We start from the raw sequence: 14,285 nt of genomic DNA, 5'->3' as shown, positions 1-14,285 counted from the left end.
CTGCCATTGTAGTATAGCACAAAAGGTGAGGATTTAAGAAGACTAACATGGAGGCAAATCTGAGCTTCAGCAGTTTCTGATTTCTGTGTCATCCTTAATAGATGGCTTCATAAATAAGTGAAAACCTCCTCTGGACTTTTGGGTTTTTTTGCAATCTAGCTAAATAGCCAGCTGACACTTTGGGGAGAGAGACACACACACCTTCACTCCGCAGCAGACTGCGAGCAGCCCAGCACTGTGCTGGGGACAGAGCAGACCTGCTGCTGTGCGACATTCTGGGCCGCACGGAAGGACTCACACCAGCCATGCTGTTAAGAAATTCACAGGGGATGGGGGGAGAAGGAACATCATTGTAAAAATAATTTTACTTGGAGCAGTTGCAAATGTTTCCTATCCCCCTTTTCCACCAAGTGGCAGTGTTCTCCTCGTTCTTCCTCATTGCTTTGAGCTTGCAATATCTATGAGAAGGAGCGAATAAGAGTTGTAGTTGCTGTAAATCCAAAGTGTGGCAAAAAGTGAGGTACTTGATTATAACTTGCTAATGCTTTTGGGTAACTTTTTGTTTTATCCCAGCTGGATGCTGTAGTTGTTCTTGCTCTATCAATTTTATTGTAAGACATCACAGACCTGGAAACATGTTTAAATAGATATTGGGGCTCTTTATTTTTGGCTAAGGCTTTTCTGGGGTCTGAATTGGACCTTACACAGAAGATAAATCCTTTAAAATGCATGAATGAGGTAAAACCATTGCAATTCATCAGTTAATCATAGTCTTTTCAACATGCAGTCAGTATTTCTTTAGTGTTTACCTCTTTGTATGTATGGTGAATGAACTACTTTGAGATTATGCCTTGAATAATTGATAAGGACACTCGAGCCAGGTTGTGTGGACAAGGAGTTCCCTTGTTGCTGGTACATCCTGTGTGGGATATTTTATTGTGGTTTGGTTTTGTTTTTCCCCCTCATTCCGCACTTTAAGAGAACCAGACAAAACCTGCAGAAGGTTCAGCTGGTGTCAGTTGTGGGTTTAGTCTGAAGAGCCTGAAAGTGGAGAATGATGTAAAAACCATCTGGTAGAGCCATGGTGGTGAGAGCGGAATTCAGAGCCTGCCTCAAATAGCCCCAATGGGGACATGTTCTTCTACTCCACCCTATGGTGTTTATGTGTATCTCAGGTTTTTGTGTTGATTCCAGGGAACATGCCCTTGTTGATCTTGATCACTCACCTGACACTGTTCTCCCAGAACAGAATTCTGGCCTGTAGGATTCTCTGTTACTGAGCACCTGTGAACCAGTCTCAAACACTGTGTGCTTGCAGCAGAAAACAGAATCCTCCTCTTTAAATAGCAAAGTCAGATACCTAGCATCCTGTAACTGCATTTTTGAAATGCTTCAGGGACTCATGGAAAATGGGAGATTCAAATCTAGGTAAAACTAAATTGTTTTTCCAAGTTTCACTCTGGGATGATGTGCTCAGGCTCTGGAGCAGGATGTCTTTGTTAGTGACCAAACTCATTTTGGGCTCCCTGGTTTTAGGTTAGCAGTCACCAACTGTAAACAAGCACCTGTCTTAAAAGCACTTCCGAAACAAAACCTTCTGCTTAAAAGGGAATAAATGGTCAACAGAAGCTGTTGGCGAAGGCATGGTGTTAAAGATGGAATCCTACAGCCTGGACAGGTTCTTTGTGTCTTTTCCTCAGATAATGGAGCTGTGGGTACAAAACAAAGGACGTTGTGGAAACGGGTGTGAGATTTGGTGTTTTGCTGGCATTGGTTTGGGCTGATGAGGGTTAACGGGCTGTGCTGTGAGTGCGAGTCGCTTGGGCTCTTGCCAGCAGCTGCCTGTGGTGACAGCCTTGATGCCGTAACAAGACACAAGCCTTCAAGCTCACTAAACCCACCGGCCCTGCAGGAAGAGAGAAAGTGAACCTGAAATGAAATACTGACCTTGTGCTCCAAGTCTCACCTGCGGAGTTCTGTACTTCATGTTGCAGGGCTGGGTGAATAACAGGTTGCAAGTGCTGACCAAGGCCAGAGCCCGGCCCTGCAGCGTGGCGCGCTGTGGTGTTCACAGGGGGAAATCATTAACTCCTGAGCCTTGATTGCGATATCAGGACTAGCCGGTGCAGGAAAGCTGATAAATATTGCCGCTCCCTTTGGCAAGTGAGTGCCTGACACATGGTACCCGTTTTTCAAAGCAGGTGGCTACTTTAATGTTTTCCTTCTCTGGTTTTGTTTTAAGGGTCCCCTCTGTATCCTTATGGCATTGTATGGAGAGGCAGCTACACTGGAATTGAGCAGAAGGGTGCCAAATTTTCAGAGGAATACTATGTTTCTAAGCATGTCCAAGTACCACCTCTTGATGATTGTCGGCTCTTTATTATGTTTAGTTTTTATTGATCCAGCATACCTGCAAAGTAATTTTCCCATGTTATGGTGCATAGATGTGTACTAAGAGGTTGTTCATTGAAATGTCTTTTTATCTTGCCTGCCCATTAACCTGTTTATTTAAATACCAAAATTATCTTTATTTAAAGTTAAAGCAATAAGTGCCAAGAACCAGTAAATGGGTGTGTGTGCAGCAATGTAATCCCCATAATTAGGTCTGATTTTGATAAGGCATATTCATTTTTCTGAATTCAAGATACATTCATCCAACCAGATTCTCAAAAGATGCCTGAACCTACTCAGTAACTTTCACTTCAAGTATAACTGTTCTGCTGCAAAGAAGGGGAAAAAATGTGTTTGGGACAAGTCGTATCATTAAAGCACTGCTGTTCCATTTGGGTATTCCATGGTGAACTGTGTAAAAGGAGCTGGCATTAGTAAGCTTTAGAAAGTAATTTGAACCTTTTACTTTGGCAGTGGCAAATTATGAAGGCTTGAGGAAATACCAGCCCCTGATGTTTTCAGTTGAGAGGTAGTCTTAAAAATTTTACTTAGAATATGTTAAAGGTCATATAGCTGAAGAACATGTTTTAAAAGTGGATTAAAACCCCAAAACAGTGCACTCCGCAGTGGCTGAAGTGGCCGTGTATTGTTCTTCTTGCGGTGGCCAGATCTGGTAGGATATAACTGGTTTAAGTATGGTGTGGAAAGGCACTCCCCATGTCTCATCAGAAATAAACAAAAATATTAATTATGTTCTTTTTTTTCTGGCCCCCCCCCACCCCCCCCCAACTTTCTCTTGCCTTTTGGACACTATCTGGGTTAGTATTGAGCTCTGTTGGGCAGAACTGGCAGAAGAGCAGCTGTATTTTACAAACGGCCTTGTGTTATGTGTGGCTGTGTTGCGTACCCCTTTGTAAACGCTTTCAAAGCGTGAACTGCTCAGTGTCCAGGGCTGGGGTTAGGGCTGCATCTCTGGGGATTGTTTCCCACTCATTCCTTTGCCTGTGAGCACAGCTGCAGGTGCCAGTGATAAGCACCACAGTCTCAGATTCATTTTTTTCCTTTATTCCAGCTTCCTTTTAATGTAATTCTGCAAAATGCTGTCTGCGCTTCCAACTCGACGTGTTTTTCCCCTCGTTGTAGGTTTGGCAGGCTGTTTTCCAGCGCTCTGCCGAGGGAAGCGGTGAGTTTGGTAGTTGGGCAGACAGCGTTACCTGCAGAGAGCCCTCGAGGGAGCAAAGTCAGCTCAGCGTCATTTCCCTCAGCGCTCGGACGTTCAAACAGCTGAAACCTGGTTCCCATTTTTTAACTAGGTGGTTGACAGAGTATCAGCAGCAGTTGAACAGTTTTGCATGCAGGAAACAAAACAGCATTTGGTATTTTATTATTTTTCCCCTTGCCCCACATAGTTCTGTTTCTCCAGCTCTGTCTGCCTGAGAGGGCGACAGATCCCAGCATCGTTGGTCTCTGAAGCTGGCTTACCTGCTCGAGAGCTGCTGGCTTCAGTCCAGCTCTTGAGCTGTTTGGAGGATGAGACACGTCCATGGACAAGCTTGTTCCTTCCTCCCCGCCGCCGGGCATACATGCTGCGGCAGACTCTTCACTCCCTGCAGTACTAAATACCACAGATTATTGACACAGGTGTGGCTCGCCTTTCTCCAAAGGAAGAGCTGGGCTTTTTCTGTTTGTCTTTAAACTTGAAGAAAAGTCCTTTCTGGAGCTGCTTCCCTCTGCATATTTCACCTGATAAAGGTCTAAGCTCTTCAAGTCCAGTTCTGTTGTCGCAATTATTTCTGTCTGCTGGACTGAAATAGGCTGTGCTTAATTTGCATGTTGGTGCATGTCAAAGTGAGAGTCTGAACAGTCAGCACAGATGGAGGATTGCCTCAAATACCAACAAACATATGAAAATAACTTCTTCCAGCTTCCCCATTCTGGGCACAGAAGGACCAAAATCTACAAAAACTCCATGGGATCCCTTCGTGGAGGAGCACATCCTATTGAAAATCCTTGCGTTTACACTCCCCTCTACTCCAAACTGTGAAGAAAAAATATGGGTGTGTTTGGGGAGAAAGCTGGTTCAAGAAGTTAATTTTGTCAGCTCTTCTGAACCTTTGCTTTGCTGCTGTGAGATTTCTCACAGCTTGGTTTCACCTTCTACTTGACTCTGCACTGCATCAATTGGGTAAAAAAAAAAAAAAGAAAAGGGCTTGAGGTAACAAGCTACTATCAGGTGATGCTGATATTTCACCTCTGAAATCCTGTTTCGCTGTAGGAAGCAAAAGTGACTTGAAAGCAGAATGTCTGGGCCCTGCAGAATGAGGTGACCGTGGTGGCTTCGGGTGGAGGCTGCTGGGAGCTGCTCCATGCGTGGCACCTGCCGAAGGCTGCTGCGCTCCCAGGGGCTGCGCAACCTCCTGTGCAGGCTGGTTTGCACGTTTTGCACGTGGTGTCTGTGCTGTGGAGAGGCCGTTCCCCGTGGTCTTGTAAAACACGTGCCCAGGGTGATCTGCAAATGTTGAACTCGGAGGGCCCCTCGCATCGGAGGCGGACGGGAGAGAGGAGGCAGCCAAGGGAAGTAGTTTTGGGACCAGGGTGCTGTCGTAAGGCAAATGTTATTAACTGTACCTCCACCTGGAAAGAGGGAGTTCTGGCACACAGTTCCTTGGCTGGAAATTACTTCTAACAAATAATCTTTGTCAAATATTGAGATAGCATGTGTCAGGTGAGCGGAATCAAGTTTCAAAGCAGCTATTTAAAGGCTTTTATGCTCTGAATGCTTCCATTCTAAAGGATTTTCTCACTGAAATGTTTTGCCAGTTCTTGGTTGGGATTTTTCCGTGTTTTTTCAATGAAATTGAAATGAAATGAAGGTGGATTTTTAAACTTACTTTAGCTGTAAAAGGCACTGTCAGCAACACATGTTCTTTGTTTTGATAAGATGCTTAAGGAATGTCTCAGGAGTTGACTCTTTCCGGACTTGTTCTTCCCTTTTTGTTTGTGACAATAATATCGAAATAGGTCTCTTTGTACAGATGGTACATAAGTGTCGCTGAAGGTTGAATGTATCATTGTTTTCCTATAGGTGGCTCGTTTTGGAGCTGCTGTGCTTCTCTTGGTATCCAGATCATGGTCCCTACAGTTTTTTCTTAGTTAAATTTCTTATCTCGTGCTGGGAACTGTGCCTGCGAGTTATGTATCAGAGCTGGCAAACAGGATATGGCCGTAGGAAATGGGCTTGTTTCGAACTTTCTCTTGGGATTCTCCTCTCTCACAATATGAGAAAAAAGGGGGCGTGGAGGAATAAAAGCACCATATTCCTGTTTTCTCTTCCCCAGACTCTGAATACGCCTGATACACGCTGTTTGCTGTCCTCAGCCTGGTAGCACACCAGTGGGAGGCAGATCTGGTGAGCAAGAAACGAAGTCTTAATAATGCACTTTAAATATTAAATAAGAAGTTTCTGGTGTTCTCTTCCCATTAGCGCTTCTGATGTTTGTAGAAAAGCAAGAACATCATTGCTAGCATGTCCCTTTAAAAAAGAAAAGGAAAAAAAAGGCAAAAAAAAATAGTGCACATCATCCAGGGTTTGGAAAGGTCTTTCTCTTGCTACCTGCATAGAAACATTTCACCCACTTGCTTTGGCAAGGCCGTTTTCACTGTCAGCTTAGACAACTCCTGTAACAATTTGTGTTAAATTATAGAGTTTCTTTCCATCATACTGGGCCAAATGAGGCTATTGACATGTTAGGACTACAGGCGATAGTGTGAATTGTAGAGAGGATGAAAAATTGCAAAAACTGTTTGCTGGCAGCTTCTGAGATAAGAGAAATCCATTGTAACAATATTGCAGCAGATCCACTGGCTACCAGTGGAAGGATTGCACTGAAAAATTCTCTGCATTAATATCTTCAAACTAATCCACTAGCGTGACAACAGCGTGACTGGTCTATACGTTTTGTGGCTGTCAGTTTAAAATAGTGTTAAAATTTATGTGCAAACAATTAGGTGAAATAGTTGGGGGAGAGAAGAAATTCTGCAATGCAAGAGCATTCTCTCTGGGAAAAAGAGAAAATCTTGTTGGGGTACTGTGGAAGCTTCCTTGCTACTTTTTTTTTAATGCTAACTGGAAGTCAGGGGAAAAATGAAGCCGTAGGGCTAAATTGGCTGCAAGTCTGAGAACGCAACAGAGCGGTGGCAAATCTGGCATCAACTTCTCAATTTCTTACAATTTGCATCTTATTTAAAGCAATCGCCTCCTGGTTTTGTCTTTTCTGCCTCCCTATTCAGCCATTTCTTCTCGTAGTTTGACGCACTCCTGCATTAGCACATGCGACTGCTTCTGCGAGAAATTGATGGTTAAGTTTGTACCTTTTGGCGACAGTTAATGCCAACAGTTATGTTTGATGTGGGCTTTGTACTGGGTTTATGGATCTTGTTTCAGGAAGGATTTAGTGAGCATTGTTGTTAGTCAGTCCATTCTTTCCATTAAATAAAACTTTTTTTTGGCCTTTCCAAACTTGAATTCGTCAGTCTCAGATTCATATTGTTTTTGCTTCCTTCCTTTAATCTCTGTTCTACAGTGAAGATTGTGTTTGCTTATTTTTATTTTCCATGCAACCTGAGCAGAGATTGGATTTTATGTAACTGAATGGAAATGCTCTGCGATTGAAAAGATGGTCTGTATTTCACCTTGCTGAGGTGAAATCTTAAGCCCAAATGCAGTGCTTTCCTTATGTTTGTACACACACACACCTTCAGCTTGCTCATCACCTTTCACTGATCATGATATGTGAAAACCGAACCATCAGGCTGGGTTCGCATCAGTCAGGCTCTTGCAGGCAGTGTCATCCTGCCCAGGGCTTGAAGAAAGCATTTGTCTTGGGAAATTAGAAAGAATGGAAAACCTTTTCCTGAACACACACACACACACACAGGAGTAGTAATGGAGTAACCGTTTGTTGCTGTTGGTGAGCCGATGTGCAGAGTTGCTCTTAAAAGCACAGAAATTGTGGTCCAATTAGTTGTTAAAAACCTTTTTTTTTTTTTCTTGTGTGTGTGGGGTGGTGGTTGTTGTTTGATACTTTGTCTTCGCCCATAGCAGTTTGTGCTCTTCAGATGCTGCTTTTTATTAGTCTCCAGGTCAGGGGAAAGGAGTCTGCCTCCTGCTTGTCTTGCTGCCTTTCAGTCCCTTCCAACCTGGCTCTGAACCACCACGAGGTGCCTTGGCCCCTTTCAGTGGGGCTGCTGGAGCAAGGCCATCTGGCTTCAGCCCCTTCGACAGTGGATCCCATGAGATTGAGGCTGCAAAGGAGATAGCAGCCAGAAAATCAACTTGCTGAGTGCACGAGAGGAATAAAGTACGGTACTACTCTTTTTTGACTCAATCCAGCCATCCTTAGAAGTCATCATGTAATACTAGATAGGATAAAGTGACTAGAGAAAAAGAATGAGCACAGGACACTTTTACTCAAGTTCTCTATTTCTGTGATGGTAGAAGGCATTTTCAGCATGACTAATGTTGCCAGGCTGACTGTGTGAGTAGTGAGAGACTGGCTGGAAAAATAAATGCAGAGATGTTCCCATCCAGCCTTTCAGAGGTCAGGCTGGTGAAAACTCCGGAGTATTGGAAGGTGCCACTAGTGAAGTCTTAACCTCGTTATTTTTCAGTAGTCCAAGTGGAAATGAACCCAATAGACGATGCCTGGAGCTCTATGGTACTTGAAGGCTCCAAGACCTTTTATATATTTGTTGTGACAGAGATTTGACATAAAGTCCCCTCTGCTTGGAACCACTCACCCGCTTGATTTTGTGCTCTCCATGCAAGACACTGATACGTGGCACAATTGGTATCGATGACGTAGTAATCTACAAAAAGATCACCTTGCCCTGAATGGGTTTAGATAAATTCTCGACTCAAAATTCAATCATCTTCCAAATTTTCCATTGATTAAATGTTTGCATTCTTTCAGAAATATCTTGTCTTTGTGTAAATATTTCTTCCATTTCACAATGAAAAAGTAGCAGCCATGCAGTATTTATTGTACCTCATTAGCTGGTGATTATCTCATTCAACTTTATATTGGATTACATATGCAGAAAATATGGTGGGGTTTTGTTTTGGTTTTTTAAATGCTGTGTTTTCTAATCAGTTCATGGTATTCCACATGTGTCCCAGACTTACATTAGCCTAAGGGAGTGTAGGACAGTTCTTGTTGGGTCATTACTCCACTGAAGGTTTTTAGACTGTCCTGAAGTTCTGAATCTTCAGTAGATACTCAAGCGTTTGAAGAAAACTTCTTAGATCTCACATCTGCCAAACCGTACATCTTTGGTCAAGTTGTTGGTACTTGCCTTGCGATAGTGTTAGACAATAAACTGAGCAAATATGAACAAGCACCGTAGGAGGAGTCGGTCATCTCTTTGTTTTCTGAAGGCATGTAAGAGGCTTGAAAGTATTCTGACTTAATGAAAGCTGTGTTGATGTCTGCAGCTTGTTAATGACGGAGCGGTGGGTGTAGGTACGCAGTAATTCGTCAGTAAGCAAAATTCATATCCCCTGGGCAGCGAGGTGTGCCTGTAAAATGTTGGCGAACTTGTTTTCTTTTGCTTGGTGTAGCTCTGGGGTTTCTGATGTCTTGGCTGTGGCCTGAGGATGTGGAGACCAGGCGTGCCAGAGCGGCTGTGGTGGAACACGTGTGGGCGATCAGAGCGGGTAAATACGCGGTGGTGGCCTGATAGGACTGGTTTTATTCAGCCTGCTACAAGTGGGGCAGGTGAGTGCTGTGCCTCTAGGATTAAAGAATGCAAATTAAAGAGCAAGTTTGCTTTTGGTGAAAGCAAGCTTACTGATGATTCTGGAAATTCATGAAACATGCTACTTAACGCATCTGACATTTTAGAGATGTGTCTAATGGAAGGTACGTAACAGGAGAGGTTTTGGCCATAAAATTATCTCTCAGAACGTTAGTTCATGTTTTCTGAGAATTGTGTGCTTACGCTTGGTGCTGGCTCCAAACAGCTACAGGAGACTTGAAAATGGGCTTCTGAAAACTTCACAAATACAGCAAATACCCTTCCAACCCTATTTACAGGCCAAATAAGAGGGCAGCCTTCTCAAGGGCATTTAGCACGTCTAAAGTCCAATTCAGGACTGTGTCACTGGGTTGCTTAAGTGCCTGCTTGGTGATATTGGTCATTTGGGGGATTTTTTTTTTCTTTTGCCTTTGTGTTTTTGGATAGTTATAGGACAAGTGGGCAGAAGATGGGAGGGATAATGGAATAATAAATACAGTGCTGGGTAAGAGGAAGGATGAAGAGGTGCTCGGGGACGTAGTTTCTTCCTCTTCCCTCTCAGTCCATTTAAAACTTTCAAAAGATAAGAGTACGGGAGGTAATTCAGTCAAGGTTGGAACAAAAGCAGTTCCCTCCTTTCGCCTCAAAAAACATTTGCTTCTTGTCTCAAACCAAGGCAAGAAATACTTTTAATTACATATCTAGCAAGTTCTCCCCTAAAGGGAAATAAAGCAGCTTTCCCACCGCATGTGTTCACTGCCTAAGGACTCATTGTGTGCTGCCTGGACATAAGCTTGCCTTCTATCTGTAGCTCTGTGAACTTCTCCAGCCTGCATGCTAATCCGAATTTGTCCTCACAACCGATTAGTTACCGCAGAATTGCCCCCACTTCTCTGGTGCCGAGCTGAGCCTCCCCTTGTTAAAGCCGCGTCGACGCGGTTGAGGCTCAGCACGTGAACGCCGTGCCCGCGTGGGCTTGCAGAGAAGACTGCTGAAATTCCCTGGATTCCCAGCCAGTGCCTTCGTCAAAAAGAGCTCCTTCTCTGGGCATAAATTTGCTTCTTTGAAATATCAGGCCTTTGTTGTAAGTTTTTCTGCTTGTGCCGTTCTTTCTGAAGAGCCCGGGAGAAGAGGTGTTAATGTGGTGCCTTAGAGCTGTTGTGCTACAGCCCATCTCACACAGGCCCAGGGTCTTGCCAGCTGGCCAGTGAGAAGATGCTTGTTCCTTCGTGTACTGCTTTCCTTTTTTTTTTTCTAAAATAGCTTTAGCCTTTATTTTTGTAATCCCAGTGTGCTTAGGGAGAAACAGTGTGCTTTTTTTTTTTTTTTTTCTCCGCCTCTTTCACAAATGGCTGTTAAAAAGTGCCCTGTAGCAGTTAGTGCTACACAAAGAATTTCTTTTTCTGCTTCCAGAGGGCTTTGGCTTCTCTGGAAATTGGTGGGTTTTCACAGTGAGTTTGGCAGAGCCTGTTCCCAGATCTGGCTCGCTGACCTTGCTGTTTTCTCATCACCTTGTGCATCTCTCACCTGATTGGAAATGGAGTAAAGGGAGGGGGTTCGGAGGGTGGTTACCAAGCAGCAAGGAGGCAGCATTATGTCTGTGTCAGGTTGAATGAATAGCTTCAGTGTTTGGAAGCACTGAGGAATTTTGGATACACAGTCCATTGAGTCACAAAAGGTCTTTGGAAGGGAGGCAGGGAGGAGAGGGCAATGTTGGAATACAGCTGATACTGTTTCAGAAATGTTATTTGTGCTGGACTTGATATCACTTGTGACTCTCCTGGGGTCTCTCAGAAGCACTGAAATATTTGAGCTTTGGTCTCAATATGGGGAAAGTTTATTTAAGAGTGTCTTATCCTACTTAACACCTCCTGCTCAGCAGACTCTGATGCAAACATTTGCTGTGTTCCTGCAACTGAAGCAAACTTAATTTGTATAAATAAGGAGGGATTAGCTGTGTTGAGGTGATCTCCAGACAGCATTACAAGCCAGCGGAGGTTGCCCTTGGATTTCTGGTAGAGCAGATCAGATGTGTCACTCCTGGAAAGCAGCGGCCAAGAGAGACTCGACAGTGGCAGCGTTCTTCTAAAATGGGAATACAGGATCTGCACAGCCACCATGCGCCTGGCTTTTTGGTTTGCAGAGGGTTTATCAGCCAAAGCCCCGAATGGCACAATTACAGAATGACACGACGGGCAAACCTCAGCAGCCCGGGACCCCGCAGAGCCCCGTGTGTCTGCGGAGGCCGAGCAGATGCTGCTCTGAAGTCGTCGTGCTCTGCCGCTGGCTCTGGGAGCATTTCGGCTGTTCTCGCGTTACTCTGGGGAAGGTGTCCTGCTGGCCCTGCTCAGAGGACTGGGGATTGCACAGGCCTGGGCTTGGCATTCCCAGAGCTTACGCAGTTTTCTGTGGGCTGGATCCAGCTTGTATTTAGCTGGATCTAAAACATTGACTCTTGGCTAGTGCCAAGGGCTGGTCACCAAAAATGAAGCATCTATATTCATAGTTTGATCTGTTTTGAGGAAAGGCTTCAAGGACAGCAGTTTTTGTGGAATTTAGAAGGAGCTGAAAATGTCCGGGAATCACAGAAACAAAGCCTGAATTCTTTCATTCAGTTTAGGCTCTAGCTTTGAAAGGAAACAGAGCATCCTGTTAGGCTTTGGCGTTCCATGGTACAAACATTGCCCTATTATCTAATAACTTGCATTTCATTCTTAATTTTTATTCTTTTATCTCAGAACTAATGGGTAAAATTCCAAACAAATGGACAGTATAGCTTTTTAGATTGGAAGTATACCTTGACTAAAATCTGTTTTTCTCCCTTTCTCCCAGGAATTCTCAGAAGTGGAGAAAAGAGATCCTCAGGAGCTAGTTGGTAAGTTTGCTCAGAAGTATTTATTCACGTTTTTTTCAGACTAGACCTGTTTGTCTCGTGATAGCCCAGACTTGCATGCAGGCCTAAAAGCTGCGCAGGGGACACTTGTTACAGCACCACAAGCTTTTGAGTGGGTGGTGTTGGTGAGTCTGGTACCTGGATTCAGGTTTGCCATACATTTTTAGTATTCTTTCCCAATAGTAGCACACACAGAGCAGTTGTGTGCTCTCTAGCTTTCTGCAGAACTAGGTTATTAGAGGTCAGCATATTTGCCGTGCTGGATTCTCTACATCTTTTGCATTAGACCGTATCTTATCTAGGTGAAAAGGAACTGTTGCAAGAACCTTGTGGTTGGTGTAATGCGAGAACCACGCCCTTCTTGGAAATTTGGACTTTAAGAGTTAGAATTCTTGAATGGAAAAAGTTGCAGAATTTTCTGCCACAAAGCAATGAACTTCTCCAATCTGGACATGTAAAGTTTTGTCTAATATCAGTATGTGGAAGTCTTAAGTCTTCCTTAGTTTTCCACAAGTGCTTTTTGCTTTAAAAGCTCACGGACCTGCCCTTCTCAGAAGATAACCTTCTGTTGCTCAGCATCACCTTTAATAAAGTCTGTGGTTATGCAGTTGCTTAAGTACAGCATTTATGTAGGCTCCTGCCAAAAATAGTGTTTCTATTTTACCTCCCCCAGACACATGCTGATGTTTGTGTGCCTTGAGCTGGTCTGGGAGTTGGAGACCCACCTTCACTGCTATTTTTTTTTTTTCTCCCCTGTGAGTCTTCCAGCTGGATCCATTCCTTGACCTGCTTAGTGTGTGCTAGGGGAGCACTGGAGCTGGCTCAAAGAAAACAGGAGGGATGAGCAGCTGGGAAGGGCACGGTTGTCCTGACGTACGCTGAAGTAGTGATCACATAATCAAAGCCTCAAAGAATGCGAGGGGAGATTTCAGCAGCAACTGCCCTGTGGCTGAGGAAGAAGTATGTGTGAAACTTATTTTGATAGATTTCTGCATCAGTGTTGTCCTTTTGGGCTTTTTGTACCACTCTGAAGAGTACATAGTGCTGGCTGGACGTTGCATTTGCTGTTTCCTGTGGCCCTGCAAAACAATACTTTTAGGATGCGGGGGATTTTTTTGCCCTGAAGTTCTTTGCAGCATGGTTGTTTACCTTTTGTACTGTAAGAAATGTTCTCTCCAGCCCTTAGGATATCTGAGCACAAAGTCAGTGTTCATGAAAGCAGAAAATATGGCTGAGTTGCAGGTCTCTTTCTGCATTTCTCAGCCCACAGAGCAGAAAGGGAACTAGTGTCCTTCCATGGATGGGTGACTCACTGGCATGTTGTTGCTTCCAGTTTTTCCCTCTGATTTGGCTGTTCTGGTGCCAGGAAATCAGAGACCCACACACCTCAGTTTGTGCCAAGCAGACTTGATTAGTGCCAAAGAATGCAGTTTTAGAGACCAGGCACCACCGGTTTGTGTGTCTCCAGGGAAAAGCCATGCCACTCTGATTACCCTTTCCGGGTCTTTGCTTGGTTTTTTTGCATAGTGTGACCTTTATAGACAAACTGGCACCTGATACTGCCTATAATCCCTTGTGGCTGCTTAAGATGCAGCATACAAGTGAACCTTGAAAGGGACAGGAGTTCTTCATCCTACCTGGGGAGCATTGTTACTCACCGAGAACGCTGAGGCAAGATGTTGGACCAGACCTCAGATGATCCACACCCTCATCTGTCCGGATACAACCAGCTCTCCATGCCTGTGTTCTCTGTTCTTCTGGTTCTCTCTGCACTGGGAAAATCTGCCAACCCATCTGTAGAAAACAAAGCTCCCTCATGCCCTCTGACCGTGTCTCCAACGTGGCCTTTGCACCGTGAGCAGTCGTTTTGTTCTGGAAGGAACTGAGGGCACAGTCTGTGCTGTGGCACTTTCTCTCCTGCTGTGCAGTGTGGCTTTGTGCCATTGGATATGCTGGTCAAATAACCCATCTATCTGAAACGGAAGCAGATTAAATGTAGCGTTTCTGTTTAATTATTTGCCTCATCAAGATCTGGCAAGTAAATATCCTCCATTGAATACTGCAGTGCTGAATCTTTGCTAGGTACCCCGTAACAGTTGGCTGTGCTTTGGCCTCCTACACAGTGTCCAGGAGCAGCTGAACATCTCTGGCTTGCCACGGTTCATGCTCTGGCTGCACAAAAAGCTACAAGCACCTATTGCTTATG

At 44.3% G+C, this 14,285-nt stretch overlaps 1 protein-coding gene across 2 annotated transcripts in view; it reads left to right on the top strand.

Annotated features, from left to right (window-relative positions):
- The window catches only part of SAP30BP (SAP30 binding protein), a 29,593-nt gene that overhangs the window by 4,873 nt on the left and 10,435 nt on the right, over positions 1-14,285 (top strand). For both annotated transcript variants that reach the window (XM_065647821.1, XM_065647820.1), the window contains one exon: positions 12,019-12,061. In XM_065647821.1, the coding sequence (XP_065503893.1) occupies positions 12,019-12,061 (43 nt within the window). The remainder of the gene's footprint in view (positions 1-12,018; positions 12,062-14,285) is intronic.

This window comes from Caloenas nicobarica, chromosome 18, assembly GCF_036013445.1.
Source record: "Caloenas nicobarica isolate bCalNic1 chromosome 18, bCalNic1.hap1, whole genome shotgun sequence".
Classification (NCBI taxonomy): Eukaryota; Metazoa; Chordata; class Aves; order Columbiformes; family Columbidae; genus Caloenas; species Caloenas nicobarica.
The sequence above is the reverse complement of the archived record's forward strand: the minus strand, read 5'-3'. Positions and strand labels throughout refer to the sequence as shown.